General features: G+C 40.7%; 1 protein-coding gene across 3 annotated transcripts in view; it reads left to right on the forward strand.

The window, feature by feature from the left end:
• ccser1 (coiled-coil serine-rich protein 1) overlaps positions 1-25,975 on the forward strand; it is an 81,335-nt gene that overhangs the window by 51,440 nt on the left and 3,920 nt on the right. The window contains exon 10 of one of the 3 annotated variants that reach the window (XM_058389601.1): positions 12,003-12,038. The exons of the other annotated variants lie outside the window; for them this stretch is intronic. Within the exon in view, the coding sequence (XP_058245584.1) occupies positions 12,003-12,005 (3 nt within the window). The 3' untranslated portion in view covers positions 12,006-12,038. The remainder of the gene's footprint in view (positions 1-12,002; positions 12,039-25,975) is intronic. 3 annotated transcript variants of the gene reach the window in all.

Below are 25,975 nucleotides of genomic sequence, written 5' to 3' on the forward strand. Positions count from 1 at the left end.
CTGTGTGACCTCAGTGTGTGACCTCAGTGTGTGTCCTCAGTGTGTGTCCTCAGTGTGTGTCCTCAGTGTGTGACCTCACTGTGTGTCCTCAGTGTGTGACCTCACTGTGTGTCCTCAGTGTGTGTCCTCAGTGTGTGTCCTCAGTGTGTGTCCTCAGTGTGTGTCCTCAGTGTGTGACCTCAGTGTGTGACCTCAGTGTGTGACCTCAGTGTGTGACCTCAGTGTGTGACCTCAGTGTGTGTCCTCAGTGTGTGTCCTCAGTGTGTGTCCTCAGTGTGTGTCCTCAGTGTGTGACCTCAGTGTGTGACCTCAGTGTGTATCCTCAGTGTGTGACCTCAGTGTGTGACCTCAGTGTGTATCCTCAGTGTGTATCCTCAGTGTGTGACCTCAGTGTGTATCCTCAGTGTGTGACCTCAGTGTGTATCCTCAGTGTGTGACCTCAGTATATATCCTGGAAAAAGTTTTCAAACGGTATATTAGGATGCGTGTTCTGTTTTGAATCCGTTTGCTCGTAAATGTCTTTGGGCGTTTCAATATCTCCAGTTTAGAAAACATGAAGCGCATTATGACAGGCAGTAAGTTCTACAAGTTTTCTTCTTTCTTCTCTTTGTATTCATCTCACATTTTACCTCCAACATTGTAATGCAGAGTGAAAAGGACCTGCAATATGATCATGGGTGGGTTTTTTCGGGACTCTACTTCCCTCATACAGAATCGCTTTTAGACATGCTCCTATGGAGACGCCAGTCACCCCCCTGCTCCTTTCCCCCAAATATTTCCATCCTCTCTAGACTTTATAAGCATTGTATTATAGATAATGTGCTTCTCTGATGTGAATTCAAATGACTTTTTTCTAATTGGTTTACAATCCACACTGTTAACACAATCTAAATGGCTCACCAAGTCATCAGGCTTTTATCTCTCATATCGTCTATAAAAGAGCCTGAGAAGGATGAGATATTCTAAGGAGCGCACGGTTATGCAATAGAAAAACAGCATTTAAAAAAAAAAAAATCTGTGAGCCTAACACCTTTTTTTCCACTGCGGTGTCAAGAAGGAATGTGGAAGTAGAGTGGGTGGATAAAAATGTGGATCATCTTCTGCTTGTCTCAGATGAACCAGAGGTGGAATCAAGGAGCAAAAACTAACCACACAAGACCTTCACGCAACCTATCTGCTATACACAACCTCATCACTTCTAATGCTTAGCAAGAGAGGAGTTGCACTTCCGCACTCCACTCTATGTAGACTGCACTGCTATATAGGTTGCTTCATTGAGGACACGCAGACATCAGAAAGTGTGTCTACAAGTAGGTCAGCTATTTCTAAGGCTGCTTTGACTTGAGGAGGTCATCACTATTTTTCCTCTTTATCCGTAGTTCTCTATTTTTTATCTGGAGCACCCCGCCTCTCTCTTACTGAGCTAATTAGCTAAAGCAGAAACGAAGCAAGGGTTTCATGTCCTCACTTGAGCCACGCAGCAGCAGAAGCGAATGGACCGGCCACATTTGTAGGCATTAGCCATACTCGTATTCAGCAGCCACAGCAAAGTCTTCTCAATGTGTCAAAGAGCAACGGCCAGATGGCCAAGCTCCAGACCGAGCCACTCATGCCAGCTTGTCTATTTCCATCTTGTCCACAGTTGTCCTGCAGATCAATATGATCTTCCGTGTCACTTGTGAATCATGACACAGCTCTTCAAAAGGTTTCCTCTTAGACTTAGACTGATCATGAATCTGCTTTCTTTGCACGTCATGATGCTAGAACTGACATGTTGAGGAATTCCATTATATCCGTCCATGAGAACCGTTAAAGGGATATCATGATAACTCTTTTTTTTTTTTTTTTGGATTAGAACGAGTTAGATATGTTAACGTTGTTTATGTATGTACCCGGTCTATTCATGAGCGCTATGTTAAGTGGAATGATGGCTGCTAGTGATTATCTATCCAGCGCACATTGAACTTGGTGATTTTGACCGTTGCATGATTGTGTGTGCCAGACAGGCTTGGAGTTCCTGAGATTGTAATGAACAACAGTCTCTAGAGGTTACTCAGAATGGTGTGAAAATAAAAAAAAGAAAGAAGAAAAAAAAGTGAGGGACATTTATGTGGAAACAAGGTCAGAGGAAAATGGCCAGATTGGTTCAAGACAACAAGAAGCACACAGCAAACAATCACTCTTTAACGCTGTAGTGAGCAGTAATCATCTCCGAACAAACAAAACATCAAACCTTGAGGAGAATGAGCTACAACAGCTGAAGATCACATTGGGTTGCACTCTTATCAGCCAGGAATCTGAGGCTACAGTAGACCTAGACTCACTAACACTGGACAGTTTGAGATTAGAAAAAATCGCCTGCTCTTTTTCCCCATCTTAAGCCGTCCAGTTTGGTGATCCTCTTCTGCTGTTGTAGCCCAGCCAACTGAGGGTGATGTTATCTGTGTTCTCAGATGCTTTTCTGCTATTCTGCAGTTGTGATTATTTTGAGTTACTATATCCTCCTGTTGTTTTGAACCAATCTGGCCATTTTCTTATGACCACTCTCATCAACAAGGCATTTCCACCATCAACTTGATGTGTGTTTTTTTTTTCCACAGCATTCTGTGTAAACCTGAGAGACGGTTGTGTGTGAAAATCCCAGGAGATCAGCAAGTTATGAAATACTTAAGTTTGCCTAGTGGCAACTACTACTGCCACGGTTAAAGTGACCGAGATCACATTTTTTCCTAGTGCTAATCGGTATTAACATCTCTTAATCTGTATCTTCTTGATTGTATACTTGTATTGCTGCCATGCAATTAGATAATTTCATGAATGTGCAGTAAAATGCTCAGTGAGTTTAAAGGTTTTAATCATAGGACACGCACAACAGAGTTTTTCCTTTCAATCATCTATCCATCTATATATCAATTCTCAAAACCTTTCATTTGAAGTGATTTAGAGAGGTTAAAAAATGTGAACGTGAGGTATCATTCATTTTGGTCTATAAACCCACCAAAATGCACAAACAATGTAGAATGGATTCCTTTTTAAATTAGCCAACATCGAGCTAACATTTAATTAGAGTTAGTGATTTCTTTTCCTTAACTGTGAAGAAAAATCGGACAAAGCAATTTGCCGGTGTTTAGTAATGGTCAGTGAGAGGGGGAAATGTATTTTCATCAAGTGGAAATTCAGAACTGGTCATGCTGAGAGATGTTTAGTAAACCTAAATGAAAAACTCTACCTGCTGCTTTCATTCTTCTCTGCTTGTGGTCATTTTTTTTTCTGTTTGGAGGCTTAAGCCTGTGGACCTCTGTTTAAAAATGATAAACACTAAAGAGCCCTTTTGCTTCATCAGTCCTCACTCCACGACACAGATACAAATTTTTTTTAATGGATTACTTTAAATTTTTCACATACCTCCCCTCCTAGCCATAAATCTTATTTGGAGAAGTGACAGCTCATTAAATGTTTGAATATTTATCCCATATGAAACGCCCCCTCTAGCCAAAATGAATTGTTCTGATTATGGCCTCGACAGTTCAATCTATACTAGCTGGAGGTGGTGGGAGGAAATCGATCGATGATCATCTTTGTTGCTTCAAGAAACCTGTTGATGGAATAGCAGTGGACATGTTCAGCAATGCCACGTTTGAGACCTTTTGTCCATCCTGCAGAGAAACTTTTCATCATGTTTTGTTTTGACCTGACTCACTCCCTCTTTTTACAGGGTTTTTTTTGGCACTTGGAAAGCCAAGCCAAGGCCTATCTGATCTTTTGAACAGCACTCAGAGAGATTATGCTTGGAGCACTGTTTAAGTGCAGAAAGCTTTACTCTGTATAAAACGTCATATGTACAGAATTTCAATTAATATTTTTTTTTTTTAGCTTTTACCCTCTGCATATAAGAGCTTTTGTCCTATCTCTGCAGACACCCTTTATGGGACATTCACAGATGATTGAGTGATTTTGCAGTCCACCTAGCAGCTCTTAAATCACAATTTTATTTGATTTCATGCATCAGACTGGTGCAGAATGGTGGTGACAGAGACCTACATTAGTGCCAACTGTCGGATCTCTGGCATCTTCGCTCTCCTCCACCTGTGCCTATCTGCAAGCTGGTATTTGCATGTGGAACAGTGAATTATTTTTGCTTTGAAGAGCAAATCTAATTGTTTGTTGTTTGACTGAACTTTTGTTATGAAGTTTAATTGTCTCTGTGTGAAGCATCTCATAGGGTGCAGGGGTGAAGTGGACATTTTTTGGGTTGTTTGGGGTGATGTTATGGACAACACATGTAAAAAAAAAAAAATTGGCGGTGGTAGCTCAAGTGGCTCTGGGTTGTTGACTGGAAGATCAGGGTTCAAGCCCCGGCACTGCCAAGCTGCCACCGTTGGGCCCTTGAGCAAGGCCCTCAACTCACCCTGCTCCAGGGGCGCTGTATCATGGCCGACCCTGTGCTCTGACCCCAAGGATAGGATATGCAAAGACACAATTTCACTCTGCAGTAATGTATATGTGACAAATAAATACAACTTAATTTAATTTATTTTAACTTAAAATATATGTATGTTGTGAAATAGTCGAAGTTTATATACCACCTTTCTTATACTAAGGTTTGCTTTACCAATCATGTAACACAGAGTAACTTTAAAAATAAAAAGGTTTACAACAAAGAAAAAGAAGAATAATGTTGTGTGAAGAGAAATGTTTTCAGCTGTGATTCGAAAGAAGTAATAGAAGTGCAGTCACAGCTCGATTAGGGTAAGCCATGGCAATACGTGACCTTCTGCCCACTGATGAAAGCCTGGTGTGGGAAACTGCAGTCTGCTGCCAGAGGACTTGAGTGAATGAGATGGGATGTAAAAGAAAGATAGGCAGGAGCAAGACTGTGAAGGGCTTTGAAAGTTATAAAAAGTAGATTTTATTGAATACGGGAAAGATAACTGTAACCAGCGTAATTGACATAGCACGAGTGTAATATGAGCTGATCACATGGTGTGATAGTGCTTGAACAGTTGAACGTTGAGCATATTGGTCAGTTTCAGCTGATTCACATTTACAATTCTGGCATTTGGCAGATGCCCTTATCAATTTATCTCATTTTATACAACAGTGGCAGCTTGGTGGACCTGGGATTCAAATTCACGATCTTTCAATTAGTAGTCCAAATCCTTACCCACTAAGCTACCATGATGTATCAAAAAACCAGTGCATTACAATAAGAGCAAATGAACACATGTTCAGCATCATTAATATTTAAGAAAAGATAAATTTGGTGAGAAATGTAATGGGATGCTCGAATGAAAGTGGAGTTAAGAACACCACTAAAAAGAGTGTCCTATTCTGTTCCATTGTGTATTACACATAGTGTTAGTTGTGTGTTCACAAATTACAGCAGGATGAAGTGCACTTCAAGCACCCAGGTGATGTACTTATTCGACCAAAAAATTTTATCGTGGAACGTCGGGCACTTCATGCGCTTTGCTTGTGTAGCGGAAGAGGGGCGGGGCTACCAGGTGCTGATCCTGGATGAGCCAAAAAAAAAATCAAGACAGCTGATGACATTCCAGTGAAACAAAACATCTTACAAATGTCTTTTAAATTACACTGCTTGTGATTTTCTTTTTCAACGTTAAAAAATTCTTCTAAAGGTAGCGCCGTCGAATTATGTGTGTTTGATGTCATTAGCCATAAGCCAGGGAGATGGCGTATGCTTCCGGTTAGTAAAAAAGTAGTGCCTAATGTGTAGTATATTGTTTGGGATGCAGCACAAGATTCCTGACAGACTGTGCGGATTTAAGATTGGGAGATGTGACACTGGGGCTTACAAGCAATACTTCTGTTTTGTTTGTTTTTAATCTAAGAACGTTTTCATTCATTCACGGTTTTCGGGTCATAAATGCATGTATTCCTTTGTTACTGAAATGAAAGGGCGAACATATGGTTGAGGTATGTGGTTGAATTTGCATTTACATGTCTTCAGCAGAATACTGAAAGCTTGTAACTTGTCTAGGGAGCATGTACTGTATGATGAAAAGGAAGGGACTGAGAACTGAGCCCTGAGGCAGCACTTGATTGACAGGCGAGGTAGATGATTTATGTTTTCCTAAGGTAATGAACTGCGTTTGGTTGAAACGCTATTTACAGTATAAAAAGCCACAGTGAGATCAAGGCGAAGAAGAATGTGCAGTGGACCAGCATCAGCAGACAGTAGGAGCACTTTTTCCATCACTCACAATTGGCAGGAGCAGTTGTGTCAAGGCCAGCTTTTTTTGGGACAGGTGTAACAACAGGCATACGCATATCAATCGAACAGCAGGAGTCGAGAGGCTAGAAGCACAAGCTTTAAGATTAAAGGTAGTCAGGCTCACAGACTGAAGAGCTAGATTTAGTACACAGTTCTGAGGCCAAGATGGAATCTACAGCACAGAAGCTGCCAAACAAATTACCATGACAGTGGAGGGGAGCAGAGGGGTAACGTTAGTGGATATTACTAAATTTATCTTTACAAATATCTAGAAAAGCTTGAAAAGTGGTCAGCAGTGCAGGGTATAGTTGATACAGTGGGTTTGAAGGGATTGTTAATGGTCAGAAATTGCGATCTGGACTTGGAGCTGAAACAGCCTATGATTATGGGCAGTGCAAGCAACCTATAATTAAATATATCCAGGGAACATACGGTGTTCAAGATGTCTGCCAGTGGCCTCAAAGCTTAGGAGTGAGCCGTGGTGAAAGAGTGTGTAGCTAGAACAGGCCTGATCTTTAATAGGGCATAATTATTGACTGTGTTGAAAGTTCTATTATTATAATGTGAAACCACAGAGACTTACTGCATGTTTTAGCATGTTTGCCTCGCACCTCAGGGTGTCGATTGCTGCACTGCCCCGCGTTCAGTTTGTTCTCCCCATGCTGAGGAGGTTTCTTCTGGGTACTCCGATTTCCTCCCCCAGTCCAAAGACGTGTGATGTAGGCTGACTGGTAGTGGTGTGTGAATTGGTGTGTGAGTATATGTGTGTTTGTGCCCTGCGTTGGGTTGGCATCCTGTTAAGGCTGTCCCCTGCCTTGTGTTTCCTGGGAAAAGCTCCAGGTTCCTACGACCCTGTGTAGGATAAGCGGTACAGACAATAGATTGAAGTTAAAGGTAGCATGGTTGCATTCAATGAGCTGAAGATCAGAAGGCTCACAAAAATTGAGAAATTGGCAATTTGAGTGACTGTCTTAAGTCCAAAGATTAAATCAATATTTATGCTGTGAAAGTTCCAAGTACTTAAGGTGTTTTTTTTTCTGAATGTGGCATTCAGCGTATGCAAATTACCTGTGTGTTAGTTCATGTCTCAGAGGTTGTCAGTTTTGTCTGGAGCACAGGCGTCTTCCAAAAAAGTGTGAAATAAAAATGATTAATATACTAATATGACTGAGAAGACATTAAACAGTATAAATATCTACTAATCTAGTCGATTGTAAAATATACTGCTGCATCAGTAGTCCTGGTTGTCATTTTTATGTAGCTTATACATTTATATGTAACTTATAAAATAGCTTTTGATCATCCTTTTATTTAACATTCATCCATCCATCTATTTTCTTTAGTGCTTATTCTACACAGGGTTGTGGGGAACCTGGAGTCTATCCCAGGGGACACGTGGCATAACACCCAGGGTGCCAACCTATCACAGGGCACAGTCACCCTCACTCACACACCCATTCACAATCTACTCTGGCCAGTCAGTCTACAATGATGCTCTTTGGACTGAGGGAGTAAACCCCAAATCACTGGGAGAAGATGCAGATTTCATGCACAAGGCAAACGTGTTAACCACTAAGCCAGCTTGACCCCTTTGCTAGTTAACATTTTATTTTAATTGTTCTCACAACTTAATGAAGCCTTGGAGTACTATATCAAGGTTGTAAAATCATATGCGCACAGAACGTAGTGTTTATTTTTCATGCTTTTAGACCATGGTGCTGCACTTAAGCTATTTTTCTTATGCCATTTTGGCTCAAGTGAGGAGCGGTATTAAGTCCAAGGAAAGTATCATACATAACGAAGACACACGTCTGTTTTACTCAAAGTTTCCTCAATAAGTTCAGACAGTTCAGCTGTCCCCTGTCCATGCTGATCATATCGAGGATGTGTGAGTAGGCTGTTTACCAATCCTGCTCCAAAGATACGTCGTGTGTGATACTTCCAAAGATACTTCCAGGGCCAAGCTTATGCCAGCTCCAGTTCTCCTGCTCACGCCTTGTCTCGCAGGCAGTCGTGCGAGTTCTTCCCACAACCATGTGGTGCTTCATACAAAGCATGGCATACAACCACGGTTCAGAGAGCTGGACACTGCTACTCCCTCACTGATGCTTTTGGATTCCTGCCTGCTTTTTCGAGACCTCTACATCTTGTCTTTTTTGCTCAGCCAATCCAATTCCTGCCTGCCAAGCTTTATCTCTATCTGTCTTTCTCTCTATATATATCCCATCCTTCTGCTCTTGCATGTGTGTGTGTGTGTAGTGTGGGCTTTCATATGCAGTAATGGTACTTAAGAAATTACAGCTTCAAGTGTGGCCTTTTTACACCATATCTCCTGACATTAGATGGAGTTCTTGATCTGTCCTTCACAGAACAGTCATCTCCAGTTTAAATGCTTAAAGCCAGCCTCACATTTAGTTTGTATTTAATCCCCCAGAAGCACCGCTTCAAAGATGAAGGGAAAACTCAGAGAAGTGCATACATATACTGCCCTTGTGTGGGCGTAAGTATATTGAATGATAATCCACGCAGACAGAGGCATGAGAATGGCAACTCTCTGCCCAAAGCGCCTGGATTGGGAAGATGAAAGTGCCATGTTTATTCAGGAGGAGGAGCTGGCTGCAGGAAGGCAGAAGGCCACATATGCTTTGATCCACTTTTAACTTTTTTTTCTTTTTTCTTTTTACTGATGCATGTAAAACTCATGAACATGTATTATACACTAAATGAAACCAAAATCACAAAGAGTCTGAATTAATTTTTTCAAAATTCATTTGATTTATCTCTAACTTTTCTTCCCCATGTGCCGCTGTGGGATGGTTCCCGCGAATGCAGGTCATGGATAATTTAGTGCAGATTAGCTGAGATGGAAGGTGTCTCAGTGTGCTCATGGAAATTGTTAAAAAAAAAAAAAAAATGCCTTCAAGCTTCATAGCATAGTTTAGTTGAGAACTAATTTGGTACATAATCTACTGACTTAGCATGGTAGGAATTACAGGCAGTGCATTGTTGCTTTTTTTTTTTTTTTTTAGAAAATCTAATATAACATTTTAAATTCACATAACTGATTTATAGATTCAACGTATCACAGAATTTCTGTTTTGTTTTTGTGCTCTTCGTGATCATCGTTCCTGGGAGTTGATGCATGTGGCCGTTGGCAATGAGTGAACGTTTTCAAGTGCGTCTCATGCAATAATGAAGTGCTGATCTGCGCCACTATGATTTGGATAAGTGCATTGGAGTTTGGCCAGACAGCAGGCAGGCGGTAGCAGCTAATGAGACAGCATCCCTCAAGAAGGTGCGTGGGCTCCCAGCAGCCGCTGCTGTTCCTTAGGTCCCATAGCTTTGGCCCCTAGCTGTATTCTTCTCATCTCATCCAGCACACCATCAGCTGGAGAGGATCTGTCTGCCTCTGTCTTTTTCTTAGATTTGTCTTTGACATTCCTTCACATTCTTTTTCTCAGGTGGCAGGAGAGTGGGAAGGTGAGTGTCTTGCTAGAAACAGCTCGGAGTGGGGGAGAGCGAGAACACTCGACGAGAGGCCATTACAAAAGTGATGTGTATTTTTAAACGCTTATGGACTTAAATAGTGAGATGGATACACATGAAAGCATCAGTAAAGGGACTCGAAGAAGGGGTCGGAGCGTGTGTTATCATAATAAGGTGGTCTTTCAAAACGTTATTGACGTGTTAAGCTGTGTTTAATGCGAGATGGATGTGCTTTTTAAGTGCAAACGTGTGCACTGGTAGGCCTGTCATTAACACAGTGCTCCATCTGGGCTTAGTGCTAAGGCATCATCAGGTGTGTGGGTGCTTGTGTGAAAACATTAAGTAGCATGCAGGTTGGAGAACACTCAGTGGGGGTTTTTTTTTTAATGAAGTGCCATGCCAGTTGATTAAGTAGTTCTTCAGGGATGAATGTTAAGTGCATTTTTCCTAGCCCCTAATATATGCTGTCATTTGAAAATGTCATCTTTTGTGTAATCATGCAGTATCTCTTGTATTGTTATGCTCACACTGTAGCCATGGCTTAACTTTAATAACTTTGTCAGGGTAATGACTGTGGCCCAAAATGAGCAACAGAATTATTGAGTCCCGGTACATTAGGCTGGCTGCAGGCTGTCTGTGGGGTATTTAGATATTAGAGAAAGGTGTGCACTAGTTGGAGTGTGCCACACTCTCTCTTGTCTCTCTCTCGTCCCTCAATTCTTTCCCCTCAAGGGCCAGCGTGCGACAGAATGCACAGGCGACACCTCACCGGGGACAGATGGCTGGGAGAGGCAAGAACATTGTGGCAAGAATTTTAATAAAGAATTATATCATCAATGACACCGATCCTAGTGTTTATTCTTGGTTGTGGCCTCAAGTACTTTTTTTTTGTAGGTTGCTGTGCAGTTTTATATGTACAGTATCAACAGAAGAGTTATACTCGTAGTTTATCCAGACATTTCATTTTGAAGTGCTTAGATTTTGTTTAAAGCATAACTAATCCGATGTCTACACCTGATATTACTGAACATTTACGGTTTTTATTTTTTTTCTCCATTTCTCCCCGCTGTGGTCACCTGCCAGTTCTCACTCACCTATGAGCCTTTCCCTGTTCTACACCTACCACACAGGGAAGGTGAAAGCTAGCATTTTCATTCCTCCGAATCGTATGAAACCAGCCGTTACACTGACAGAAGAAAGAGTATGTAGTCACTCCCACCCAGAGAGCACAGCCAATTTTGTTCTCCTCGTCTCGATTCAAACTTGTGACAATAGAGCAAATGCTTTTTTCCCGCTCGGGAGCACCAATTATTGAATGTTTTATCTCTTATTTTCCTCTCTATGAGACTCTCTGAAGGCTGTTGTAAGACCAAATTGAGGCTCAGTCACTAGCTTCCGACAGTATTGTCACGTCATTGTGTGTATTCCAAATATCACTTTTTTTTATCAGAAATTGAGAGAAATAATGACATTCCCCAGTTTTTAATAAATACTACGGATTGTTGTTTCAAATCCCCACCCCCCCATTTATTTTTCTCTGTACTCAGTACCTCTAATACATGTTGCAGCGTGAGTCACTCTCCCACCTACTGTTTCCTTAAGCATTTGCAGGTTCACCCCCTCTTGAAAATTTCTTCAAAGAAAACTTTTTGCGTTCCCACGTTGATTGCATTTGTTGAGTTTGCGCTGTGGAGTAATGCAATTTTGCCTCCCTAACTTAGCACTGGTTTACATCAATCTGTATTTATAAATAATTCAAGCAGTGTTTATAATTCTTTCTAATTTGATAAGAATTTAACAATGCCTCGGTGGTAAATCTTTAAACACTATAATTGATTCTTTGGTGACATTAGACCATTCATCTTCATGTCATGTGGCATATTCTGTGGCAGATCTGTTCTGACTGCTAATGATCTGTTGAATATCAAGCTCATTTAATACTTGTAAAGAATGCTATAAGAAGCTACATGTTATGATAATTAATTATTAATAAAAAAAAAAAAATTAAACAGATTTATTTCTAGAAAGTGCCCCCCCCCATTCTTAAGTCTTGTAATGCTAATCTACACACTTGATCTTCCCTTAATGCCCCAATGATGTATTCAAAGGGATCGTTATATCTGCATAATGACATGCCATTCCATCTCGTCTCACCACGTCTACCTTTTGTTCTCTTCATTTTATATTCAGGTTTTTATTTGTGTTTTGCACGCATCATGTTCATCTGTCTATTTGTTGTTGTGTTCTCTTGTCCCTCCCTGATCCTTCCTTGTGGGTGCAGTGAACAACACGAGCCTGTGCTGGAGGCAGAACGCAGGTAGGAGGTATCTCTGTATGAAGCAGCCCTGTCTGACTCTAATCAAAGTCAGGTCGCTTTTCTCCTCCAATCTTCACCCTGGCTAATTAAGGGAAACAGCAGAGCTTTTGAAATTGCATCATCGAATAATAGAATCGCTTAATTGCCGTGGTGCTCCTTATGAAATTAAAGTGATTGTTGGGTTGTAATCTTATCAGTAATCTTAATCGGGGGGCATGTTGATTATGTGGTGTCTCTTCATCAATGCTTACCCAGTCCGCAGCCATTCTCTTATGAAATTGCCTTCTTTTTTTGCTAATGTTTGTTCCCATGTGGCACTTCCTTAATGCCTCTTGCCTCCAGGTTGCATATAGACATTTAGCATTTATTACACAAATACGAATCAGGGCACGCGCTGAAAGGGACAGTAAACCGTAACAGTGTGGAGAAATGGGGAGCGGATTTATAGCGGAGAATACGTTCAGGCAGTTATTTAAATTCCCACTTTGTGAGTAATGTGGAGGAATTTGAAAACACTTCACAAACACAAACACACAGTGAAGCATCCCAGCAGAAAGTAGAAAATGTAGATGGGATGCAAATCACACCAGTCACCCCCCTCCATTAGCTCTGTGGGTGCAGAGTAGGTGTTTTAATGTGAGTAAAAATTGAAGCCCTGCTGCTTTGCCTTTTTCCGTGCCACAGCTCTGTGTTAGATTTTGGGTGGTAGTGTGAAAGTCTGTCATTTGTTAACATTCTGTATCTGCAGTAGGTCGAGTTTAACAGTAGAGTATTGTGCTTAGTGCATCGTGGTGTCCTGTCAGTCCCTTTTGTCTGTGTGATTCGGGTATAGGCCGATGTTTCATTAGTAGTAAGGGCATGTAATCTAATCCATGTTTATGTACCGAAAGCTACAGGCCGACATCTGTTTCATTAATTCAGGAAGAGGTTAGAGAGCCTTGCAGGTGTGTGCTTTACAGAGCACTGCCAAGATACAGACTCACTTGATCCATTGCATTTACAGTACAAAGGTGCACTGGAAAGAGTGATCTCTGGGCCTTACTCTCAGTGACAAAGCTCAAAGCCACATACAGTATAATGAAAATGTTATTGACATCAGAAAGACTGTGCGTTTATAAGTGTTTCATGGAGAAATTATGCTTAAACAATAAGAATGATCCAAGCTCAGATATTTATCACATTCTTTTAAAAATGACAACAGAGCCATTCGTACAAGTTACATTTCTAATGAGTGCTTCAAATATTTTTTGCTTATATTATTATTAGTGAAACAAGGTTTGATTAATTTGAAGTTGAGAACCTCTCTTCAACACCTCTTTTCTTTGAGCCTCTATCAGGCAAGTCTATATCCGGTTTCTTATCTACAGGTGGAATAGAAGAGTGTGTCTGCTTGATGGATTAAATCTTGGGAAGAGACAGAGAGATTGATGTATTATTAAGCAGCCTCCAGGCCGCTGTCTATTATTGGAGTTGTTAGTTCAAGCTTGTAACAGTCAGCGATCAGCCAGAGAGGATGTGTACTTTTGTTTTGGGATGAGACATCGTGCTTTATTTCACAACAGGGGAAAAATACCCATTTAAATATTTCAGCAGACACTGAGAGAAATAATTGGTTTCATATTGTTGGTTTTAGAACAACTTGAACCGCAGTCAGACACGCCGCCCTCTGTGTGCAGGGCTGAAAATCCCTTCCTTATTTCCTGCTCACATGCAGCCTCTTTTACCTGCTCAGCTAGCTGGAAAAAAATAAAAGAATCAGCAAAATAGACTTTTCCGCTGGTGTCAAGTCTAGCAGTTGAACTGAAACCAATATTTTGTCCTGATTAGATGAATTAAATGATTTGCCCTTAATGTGAAAATACCTATAATGTGTACAGCATATCGTTACTTGCATTAAAATTAGGTTTGTCATTTTGGATTAAAGTGTGGTTTAGTAATTATGCCTAATTTGCAGCAATTAATCAGATCTGTTGGAAAGCATGTGTTGCAAGTGTTAGTTAGAGATGTAAAAAGCTTTATTGTAATGATTCATTCACTTTTCTGTATTTCTTCAAGTTTAGAAACGGCAGCATGCTGCTCTTTTGCAGGCATTAAAGCAATGCTGTGTGCTTTCATATAATCCAAAGCTTTCTAAGATCAATATCTCAGCTGAAGTATACAGATGGCCTTTCAGCATTGTGTAATGTCTCTCTTTGTGTTATAGCAGGGCTGGCATCTTTCTTTAATTATCTGCTTCAATTCTTTTTCTTATTCAATTTCTGCTTCAATATTATTTTTATTAAAGTTGTCTTTTTTCCATAAAAAAAAAAGCTATAGCTGTTTTGTTTTTTTTTGTTTTTTTTTAGATTGCAATTGCTGTTCCCTCTAAGTCTGCCCAGACCACATCAGCATTTTTGTGAGGTCCTGAAAGGACATAATGTAAATCTATTCATTTTTAACATGACTATTCTATCCATTAACACTAGTGGACCTTTTTCCACATTTCTGTTTATAAAAGCGAAAGCGTAAGTAGTAGCGTTTCAGAACTTCCAGTGAGGCAGCAAATATAGCTTGCAATTTTTGCGGCATCCCTAAGTATACATATAATTCAAGCAAAAATCCTTGACTTTCACTTATTTCTCCACCGATGTGCTTGTGAGAGAAAAATGGCTTCGAGCTATTCACTGGGATAAGGATGAGCAGCAGAAACGTCTGCAGCCTGCATTTCAAAGAATCCGACTACTCGAAAACCACTGGCTGTAAATATCAAAAGCATGGGACTATACCCTCTCCAACTGAATAGACAGATGAAACATCTGTTGTCCAGCAAAATGTTTTGACATGACAAACTCCAAAGCGACAGCAGTGTGTAGGACCACAACCATGCAGCTGTTCCACCACAGATAAGTGAATATTTGTACAATATTCAGCCAAAAGTATGTGGACAATCCACCATCACATTTGAACATACTTGTTGAACATCCCATAACGAAGCTGATATTCCCTTTAACAGCCTTGAATCTTATGGCAGGCTTTCCTCTAGATTCTTTTTAAAACATGCCTGTGCTTATTCAGCTGCAAGAGCCTTAGTGAGGCTGGGTGAAAAGGTGTAGAACTCTGTTGCCTTTTCAGTTCATCCCAGAAGTGTTCAGTGGGGTTGAGGGCAGGGCTCTGTGTGGGATACTGAGGTTTTTACACTTTAGCCTTCACACACCAAGTCTTTAAGAAGCTTGCTTTGTGCACACGGGTACAGTGGTAGCTCAGCGGATAAGACTTTGGACTGATTATTGGAAGGTTGTGAGTTCAAATCCCACCACTGTTGAGCTTTTAACCCTAAACTGCTCAGTTGTGCAAATGAAGTAACTGTAAGTTGCTCTCCCTTAGTTCCAGTAAAGGGAAATCGTAAAGATACATCATACAAAGACATTCTAGAAAATTGTAGCATTTAGCAGTTTGGGAAAGGACACATGTGGGTGTGATGGTCAGATATCCACATACTTAGGCCATATAGTGAAAATTCATTTAATTCTACTATAAAGTAACAGTTTTCATCATGCCTTGTTGTTAGTGATTGTCAGCTGATTAACTGCTGTGTTTGTTAGCAGCTACAGCAGGTGACTGAAAAACAAACTGAAAAATGTAGATATGCATTTCAAACCTAAATAATGTTCAAAGTGGCAATGCTACTATTTAATTCTGGATATCATGACACTGGCATTGTGAAAAAGGTCCATATGGGTTTTCTAGGGAAACTTTGGACTAATAGAAACTATTTAAGAAGACCTCACATGGCCTTATCTCTGCTAGGAGCTTGTTCTTAGTTTTCATATCTCTTGTCTTTGCACTCCATCGACTTTTCTTTTTCAACTTATTTGTATGTCCCTACACCGGCTGATACAGTTTGGGATTTGGAGTGAGTCATTGAATCATACTAAAGGCCAAGACTAAGCACCTTTTTGGATTATTTGTAGATTCTTGTCTGACATGCATTTAAATGCAGCAGATAGGTATTGATTTTACCTGGAGTTTCAGCCCTGTGTGATGCAAGCCCATCCAGAACACGGGAAGCGAGTATGTTACAGGTCTGGAAGGTCTGAAAATCGAATCAAGTAGCAGCACAGACTGTTTCTCAAAAAAAAAAAAAAAAAAAAAAAAAAAAAAAAAAAAAAAATATTTATATATATATATATATATTTATTTATTTATTTATTTCTCTCCTTCTTTGGTATTGTTTCATATGTGAGAGAAGATTTAAAAAAAGCTGCATGCAAAATCACAAAGCATTCATTTGTTTGTTTGTTTGTTCGTTTATTTATTCATGTTCAGTAATAATGTTATTCTGGTCAAGGTTATTGAGGGTGAGCACTGTGCACAAGGCAGAAATTCACTTTCAAAAGGGACACATTGCAGGGGCAGCTAATAAAAATCATTACTCTTAATGAAGCAACTTACTAATCTTTCAGCAACTGCTTTCCATACATATATTAAGATCAGTTTATCTCAGCTCAGAGCAGCTCAAGCATCATATTGCAGTAAGTGAACATTTCTAAGTTAAATCTTTAACAGTCATAACCCTGACTTTATTTGCTTTTTAGCCCAGATGAAATCTCCTCTCTCTTATTTGCCAGTTGCTGACACAGAATCAGTGCTCAGTGATGCTGCAAACAACCTGAGATTTGATTGAATGCCTCGTGCTGGATTCTGCTTTAAACCCCACAGTCATGATCAAGCTCACCATACTGAGATCTCAGACCAATATCTCACACCCCAGTTTGACAGTCACCCTCAACAATCTGCCCCCATTCCATTTTACTTAACTACTGTACAGGGTGCTGTGACCTGCTTACACCACCGCTTACCCCAGTGATTAAACAGGATTGTGAATTAGTCCATGGAGATTTGAGTTGTCAGACTAATTCCTTTATTATTCCTTCATGATTTTGTCTTGTGTTTAGTAGCCAATTTTTTTTTTATCATGTAATATTGTGAGGATTACAAAAATGTGTGGCTCCAAGTTTTCAGTCCAAGCTGGCAGTCATTTTCAGAGCACACTTGCCTCTCCTGCCATACTGTTCAGTTTGCCAGAATGTTGTGAGCCGTCATTTACGAGACAGTTGTCACAACGATTCACATTCACTCAATCTGCACCAATTTATTTTTCGACCAGTATGTGTTGTAGTGGATTTGTTAAGTTTGGAGAGAAGGCTAGAAAAGGCACAGACAGGGTAAACTACTGGAGAGTTGAAAGCTTGCCATCCATGGAGGCTGGTCTTTATTTTGATTGAGATAAATGTAGTTGTCTTTTTCCCTGTTCAGGTTGGCTGGGATGAAGTCCATTTTATCCAGTGCACTGAGAGGGCCCTTGTGTCATAGATCCTTTTACTTACAGCTATGGCTGTACCTGAAACCCTGCGTAATCAATTTAGATTGGGCCCATTAATGGCTGAGTGCTATTTCCTGGATTATTTTGTCCATAACAACAACTGCAGAAAAGTAATTGGCTTTCTTTTCTTTTCTTTTCTCTTCGATTACACAGTGGTATTTATAGCATCAAACAAATCAAGAACCCATTAGGTCTGACTGACATAAGAGGAAAAAGGAATCTGGAACAAAGCTGATATGCAGTACTTACGTGATGATTTACTGACTAGAATGCATTGATGGTTTTTTTGGGACATCTTAATTGAATAGCGCCGCAATCAGCATATTCATCAAAAGGGAGATTTGAGCGTGGTTCGTCTTTGAGAATAGGCTGGATTTAGAAATTAATTAGAGCTCCATTATCCTTTGGACTGCGGATTGCAGCATGAGAATGATAGGGGAAGAGGACTGCTGCATAAGCGTATGTGTGTGTATGTATATATATGTGTGTGTGTGTCTCTCAGACACACACAGAGAGAGACAGGCTTGGGGGCACAGAGGGGTGTGACAGAGATCACAGCTCTCTTAGACCTCTTTTTTTCCTGACAGGGTCAGTTCAGACTTTCTATATTCTGAAACATCATGTACCAGTGACTCAGGCAGCCAGTTCTTTTTCCCAGTAACATCAAACGAAAATGTAACACATTATATATCAATGCAGCAGTATGTGTGGGTGTAATCCCATATATTATCCATGTAGTGAATCACATATAGAACTTTTCAGGAGAAGCTAAAACGATTAATATGCTAGTGCACTCTGCTGTACATAGTATATAAGACTATTTTTGCTCACCTTAGCAACATTGTTACATAAAACAGATGCGTGGCAAAATGCGTTCGGAATCCTAGCACTTTGGTACATTGGTCTTGTGTTCATTTCCAAAGGACATTCCAAAGGAATTGCTTGAAAGACTGAACCTTTATAGACATTTGAGTTATGAGGCCTCTGCATCACACTGACACTTTGGAAAGTGTTTGGACAGTATTTCAAACTGATATCTTGTAGCAGTGTCATTATTCAAATTTAGTAGCATCAAATTTGCATTAAATATAATCCATAAGCTGATTGGGTAGATGTTGGCATTATATTTTAAAAAGGGTTCTTAGCTTCCTAAAAGATACTCGCATGAAATCCTTCCAGATATGGAAACACTGTTATAGGGCTTGACATTAAACCTTTACTCCTGCTTTTAGGCGATCTGATTTTTAGTGATAAAGTAAATGTGAGTTATAAGAACTGTGCAGTAATGTATATGTGACAAATAAAGACAACTTAACTTGAAAACGAAACTAGATTTTAGAACTTTTCTTTTAGTTTATGACTTTTAAAAATAAATTTGTACATTTGACCACTGTGTGTGTGTGTTTGAGAGAGAGAGAGTATAGGTGCATGTTGATTTCAGCAGGTCTCAGTGGGCTGCTAAGCCTGGCCTAGTGTCCAGGGATGAGGTTGTGTATCAATCACTGTGTAGTGGCATGCGGTCAGTGCCAGCCAAGGGACTTGCTCCTGTTTACCGCTGCCCTCCTCACCCACTAGTGGACAGATTCAGGACATTTTGAGTTCATTAGTCAAGCTAAAGTAGGACAGGTGCAGTCTGAGCATCCTCCTCCATATTCTGGTTCTAAACGTACTGAGGTAGCAGCAGCGTATGTGTGAAATTCAAGAATTTTTTGGACCTTCTGTGCATGTTTGCTTTCAGTTTGAGATGAATGGTATGTCAGTAAATTGGCTTCTGCTTTTCCTTTTGGCATGCACTTTTGAATTTTTCATCTCTCGGATGCTGAGAGGACCCCTGGCTCTCTGAATCTGATCTAGCACAGTTTACCCCAGCACAAATGGGAGAAAAGGCAACACATTGAATATTAATTAAATATTCCTGTCAAGTCCACCAATTCTGAATCGCCTTGAGGTGTATAGTAGGAACGTTTTGCCACAACCAAAATGATAAACACAAATTTTCTGTAGATTTTTAGGATAAGGTGGAACAACCACCAAGATTTCACACAATGTGTATCAGAGACATATTCAGGTTTCAGGCATGGCAGGAGTCATGTTGGCGTCAATACACACCCACACACCCACAAAGGTCAAATGCATTCATATAACTCCTTTACACACCAATATGTACATGTTGAGTAATGCAAACATGATAAAGAAAATCTCTTCTGTCTTTTGTTTATTTGTTGATATCCATAGTCACTATGTATTCTAATTTATTATATTACTGCTCAGTGTTGTTCTCTAATCTACTTTGGAAATGCACCGAATTTATTTCGCACATTTTAAGGAGCACAAATGCTCCTTAAAATGAGATATTTTTAAATAGTTGTTATGGTTAGATGGTTTGCCTTCAGAGAACCTTTTTTTTTTATTTTTTATTCAATGCTATTAAATATGCAGGACTTGTAGTATTGTTGCACTGTTTACCAGCTAGTCACTGAGTTGGGAATATTGATATACTCAATATTTTATTTCTATCAGTTGAAAAAAAAACCTTGTAGTTAGTGTTGAAATGCTCTGCTTGCATAGTTTACTTTAAATGCTTAATATTTATAGTGACATTACCTTCATCTGGCAGGTAGTGTCCCTTATCATCAGCAACCACTGGATTATGAGCAACCGGTCTCTTGCTGCCTTCTTTTTTTTCCCTCTTGCCTTCACTTTTTCTCTGCTAGTCTATGGGCTGTCACTATCTATAGTAGTTGTAATTAACATGGGCTTGTGTGGACAGAGAATGACGTGTGCATCAGAGGCAGACCCTGGCCGGAAATTCCCTAAGGCGAGGTAGACGTGTACCAGCCAACGGTACATCCGACCCTTCCCTTGCTCACTCCGTTACTCAGAGCTACATGACATATAACAACGACACTCAAGGGCCCTGTGAAGGACACACTGTTCCCTTCATCCTCTCTTTTATATTTCCATGTACTTTATTTCATGGTCATGTGGAGAGTGCCTATACCTCCAGAAGCTTGTTGTGTCTGTGTTGAATAATTTCTATTAGGGTAGTTAGCCTTATTAAAAGAAATGCACAGACATGACCCAATGCACTAAAAATAAGGTTTGATGTATCATCAGACAACGTAAAGGATACAAGCGGCTGTGATGGATTGAGAAAAGCATCATCACTACAGGTATTATACTGGCCCAAATAGCCTGCTAGCAAGTGCTAAAGAAAGGGAGTCTCTCTAGAGGATGTGCTGGTGTGAAAAATGAGTTGCGATAAACTAGGCAAGCCCTCCAGTGCTCCAAAAAAAAAAAGAGAGAGAAAGAGAGACCTGGCTGAGCTTCTGACAGCAGAGACTCTCCACTGACTTGGCCATCCATAGATGCAAAGACAAGCACACAGCTGTGATTTTAATCCTAAAGCCATGACCTAAAATAATTTCAACAAAAAGCAGGTTTTTTTCCAGTTTATCATGGTGGATCTGGAGTCTGTGCTGGGAACATTGGGTGTGAAGCAGGGATACATACAGCCGGGGAAAGCCAGTTCAGTTCAGGGAACTATGCACACACATTCATACCCTTATTCATACTCGGGACAATTTAGTGTAACTAATTCACATACTGTTATGTTTTTGAGAGCTGGCAGAAAACATGAGAGAACTCTGAAGAAACCCAAATGAACACGAGGAGAACCTGTGAAAGTCTGCATAGATAGTAACCCAAGCACAGGTCCAACCGGGGATCCTGGAGCTGTCAGGTGGCAAAGATACTCACTGCACCACTGTATCAATGCCAACTTAATCAATGTAAGGTATTCATAAATGTAAGGCTATGAACAGTTGATGTTTTGTGTCTGTGAGAGCTTTAATAATTCAAATACTAATTGCCTTATTAAAGATTCATTCAGACCTTGACTTTGCAAAAAAGTTTCTTTGTATTGCATCTAGCACCAGGCTCGCTCTCAAAAATGCATTGTCTCCTTCATAGTGTTGACTCAGTAAACGAGTGCTGTTCCAGTTGTTGACATTAGGCCTAGTTTTGGAGGGCATCTGAAGCCACACAGTGGGTCACAGAGAAAGATACGCAGGCTGGTAAGCTTTGTATCCTTGTGTTGTTTTCACACCTGACATAAATGTCTGTAGCCTCAGCCATCGCATTTACTTCAGCCCGAGTGCAGTAATAACAGCTGCAAGAGGCTGACTGCTCTGCTCTCCCTACACTAGCACCCAAGCAAATGGAAGTGAGCTGAGCAGAGCTACACAAACATCACAGCCTGAGGGCACTCAAGCATTTGGCTCTGTGTTTCATGTTCTACCTCTGCCTGCAAATTATACCATGTGCCAGGTTGCTGATGGGATGTGCATCTTTGAACGCTATCCAGCAGTTCGGCTTATTTTGTTTTGCTGCACTTTTCTGCTGAAAAACACTGCCTGCAATAGCTTTGCCTGTTGGTGTAAAAAAAAAAAAAAATCTGCAATTGTTTGTTAAGGATGCTGTGGCACCCAGCTGCGTTTCCTCCGCTGCTTTGTAATTTCTGCTTGTAAAATCCCATATGTGGCAATGATGTGTGATGCATTTTTCTGACATGATCCTTAGAACACACTTTCCTCACCATAGTGGAGCTGACAGTCTTTAAAGCAGGCTTCATGAGCCCGAGAAGACATCTGCCACAATGCGTGATAGAATCTCAATTTATACTGCTTTTATCTGCATCTTTCCTCTTTCTCTTTTTGATATACATATCCCCTATTGTCTACCGAGTGCCTGTCCTGTCAGAGAGAACAAGACAAGCACTGTAAAGCACCTTATCTTCCCACAAAGCTGATGGCTATTTGAGGGAGGCAGTAGTAGGAGGAAGAGCTTTGATGTTCACTCTTCTACACTGCATTTTCAAATCAAAGCGCCATCAGGTCTCCATGAACAACAAACCTGGCTGAAATCCATTTCTGTCATTCCATCCTTATACAGTGCCTAGGCGAAATATATACACACACACACACTGTCTCCTTTGCACTTTTCCACCTTTTGTACTCATACAACATGAACTGAAGTGGACTTAATTGGGATTATATGTCATGGGTCTACACAATTAGCAGGGTTCAATATTGTTTGTAAATTTTTGGCCAAAAAAAAAATCCATTATTAAAACATGGAAAGGATGTGGTACAACCATGCCCATCTACCAAAAGTCGGGGACCAGCTAAGGAGGTCATTAGTCAGGAGACACAACCCGCAGGCCAACTGTGAAGAAGCTGAAGCGATCCACAGCTCACACAAAGGAAGGTGTTCACAGGACAACCACAGCCTGGACACCCCACAAAGCTGAGGGTTATCAAAGTCTGATCTGAAGTAAAAGGTCCGATGATTAACCCTACCCTTTATCCTTATCATATGATGTAATACTGAAAACCTTTAATTATCCTGCGAACCATAAAAGAACCCCCGAAGAACCTTTTTTTGCTTGTACACTTTTTGTTTGCTAGACGTGTTTGTTTGTTTGTTTGTTTATGACAGGTGCAACACCCCTGACACACACATACACACATTGTTGTCATTCCTTTGTTATTCTCACACTATTTTACTTTTATGTTCCTTTCAGTTTTTACCCTCAAATATCTCTTTGATCTCTCTACCATTTAGCTTGCTTCCCACTCTCACATCTCTTTGTACTCTTCCTGTGCTGTAGCACCGTGTCGTAATGTAGTTCGTTTTCAGATGCACCGCTGACTTTTCAGAACCTTTGTGAGAATTCCACTCCTGTGAACAGGGAAAAAAAAAAAAAAAAACCAAACCTCTGATAAATGACCTGCTCAGATACCTGGTGGGAGACATTTATGTGCTCCAGAAAGAGTGAAAATTGCATTGGTGGAGACCTGCAGTGACCCTGGCGTTGAAATGAGATATAATTCTAGGTATGACTAATAAAGGCGACTATTTATGCAGGGCCCCAATGAAAAGGTTAGGCTGATTTGAGCTATCGCTGTGCGTCCTTTCAAAATAAAACAAGAATATTTATATTGCTTTCAGCTCTCGTCATTTAAAATATCGCAGAGCAGAGGTCTAGTTTCAAAGGGCACAAAAAAGGCTGTTACCAAGGTGAAATCAGGAAATTTGCCTGTTTATGTCAACAACCACTCAAATAGAGATGCTGATTTTGGATTTAGATAGCACAAGAAATGGATTTAAGAGACTATTAAGGAGGGTTAATTATTGGGGTAGGGACACAAAGACTTTTCATTTCATTGTCTGTACCACTTATCCGATCTATTCTCGGGTCACGGGGAGCCTGTGCATCATTGGGCATCAAACACCCCAACCCATGCACACACACTCATTCGACTCGCACACTACGGGCAATTTAGAGACTCCAATCAGCCTAGAAGCATCTTCTAGCAACTGGAGCACCAGGAGGAAACCCACCAAGCACAGGGAGAACATGCAAACGCCACACACACAGTGAGCAGGAGCAAGACTCGAACCCAGGACGCTGGAGGCGAACATACTAACCACTAAGCCACCGTGCCACCATATTAGATGGTAAAGCAACTCTTCTTCAGGCTGACATGCTGGTGGAGTGGATAGCAATGCTTCCTCACAGCTTCAGAATCCCTGGTTCAAACCTGTCCTTGAGTTAATGCCTTATGGGGTTTTTTTTTGTGTGTATTCATGTGTGTATCTCCCCTCCCACAAAAAAACATGGTGGTAGGTGGTAGGCTGTGCCAAATTGTCCTTAGGTTGACTGTGAGAATGTATGTGTGTGATGCCCTGTGATGGATCAGTGCCCTATCCAGGATGTATTCACAGCTGTATTCCCACCGCACTCCGATTGTTTATGCAAGCGGGATCCTGACCAGGATAAATCAGGTGTTGCACATGGATAAATAGATGAATGACCTAGATGTGATCAGACTGTTGCTAAGCACATATTGACCTCAAGCATCGGAATGGGGGAAAATCTGATTTCAGTGATTTTGAGTGTGGCATCCAAATTTAACCAGATGGGCTGGTTTGAGTATTTTAGAAACTCTTGATCTCCTGGTCTGCTCATGCACAACCGTCTATAGAATTTCTAGTCTGTAGAATTTCTAGTCTATAGAATTCTGCATGTAAAATGCGTTAATGATTAGAGAGGTCAGAGGAGAACGACCAAATTAGTTCAAGCTGACAAGGAGGCTACAGCAACTCAAATAAAATTCTTGTTACAACCAGTGAGCGAGCAGAAATGCAGTATCTGACTGTTTTAATCTCATGAAGACATTTGGCCTTCATGGATTGGATTTCCTTTTGGTTAAGGTTAGCGTTAGGTGTGTAGGCATAGCATTCATTAGCTGAATTAATAATTACGTCAATCAAAGCTCCTCAAAAGGATAGTAAGAGAAATGCGTGTGGGTGCGTGTAACATAAAATGAATAGTTGTTGACAGTAGTTAAAGAAGAGTGAATCATAAGTAGGAACTGAAATCTTCTTCTTCCGCCCAATACAAACTCATTGTCCCTGTGGTAGACACACTCTATTTGTCCTTGTGTGCAGTGGCAGGTTAAAAAGCGGCCTTTGGCCTGAGCATATGATTGTAAGGTCTTTGAGTGCACAGTGTAGCCTGTGGGAGTTTTCCATACTCTCTCCTTCTCTCTGTCAGCTCTTCTATCATCTGAAGACGCGTCCGCTTCACAGCGTTAGACGTCTAGCTCTGCAGCAGCCGCGGGCAAACTGTGTCTCTTCCCTCCATGCTGCCTGAGCACACGTCTACTCTGCCCCTGACATTTGGGAGACAGTGATAAAAGATAGGTGGCTACTGTGCTCCAAACGGGAGCTAATGGCTTTATTTCCTACTTGTCTCAGTGAAAACACTGATGAAGGAGCATTTATCATTTAAAGCACTACCCCATTCAGGAGGTCTGGAAAATAGCGCACTCTGTGTTAGAAGTGTCGTTATCTAAACCTGACAGTGGGAGGTCTTTTCATGCTTTTATCGATTTGAGATCACTTCTCTGAGAAATATTCCTGCCTCTACAGACCCTGCCTCTCAGGTGCAGTGGTGGGTCAGGGGATATCTTCTGGGTTACTGCTCAGAACCCCGGCACCAACAAGCTCCCACTGCTGGACCACTTGAGCAAGATAACTAACCTCCAAGGATGCTGTACCATGGCTGACCCTGCTCTCTTATGTGCAGAATTGAATTTCACAGTGATGTATATATGTGAAAAATAAAGGCATTCTTCCTCTTCTTGTGCTACATTCTACATATACAGAGAGTCGCAGAGCAGTCAAAGCAACCAGAGGTTATTCATTTGCAATGAGAGCTGGAGACGTCCTGCAACATGAGCAACAGCAACTGTCGGTGACTTGATGTGGGCGTGTCCAGACGTGAGAAAGTTGAGAAAAGTTTCACTTTATGCAAATGTGGAGTGACTCCCAATGGGAGTGAAGACAGTAGCATGCATGTGATCTGTGGCAAAGAGCACACACCTCTTTATCTCCTATAAGATGCAGATATACACTGATGAATTTTATGTACAAACGCTAAATCCCCCTCCAGCATGGTTTATTTTAGTAGCAAGAAATGTGATTTGAAATGCTAGTTGCAGCATTT

This window comes from Hemibagrus wyckioides, linkage group LG05, assembly GCF_019097595.1.
Source record: "Hemibagrus wyckioides isolate EC202008001 linkage group LG05, SWU_Hwy_1.0, whole genome shotgun sequence".
Classification (NCBI taxonomy): Eukaryota; Metazoa; Chordata; class Actinopteri; order Siluriformes; family Bagridae; genus Hemibagrus; species Hemibagrus wyckioides.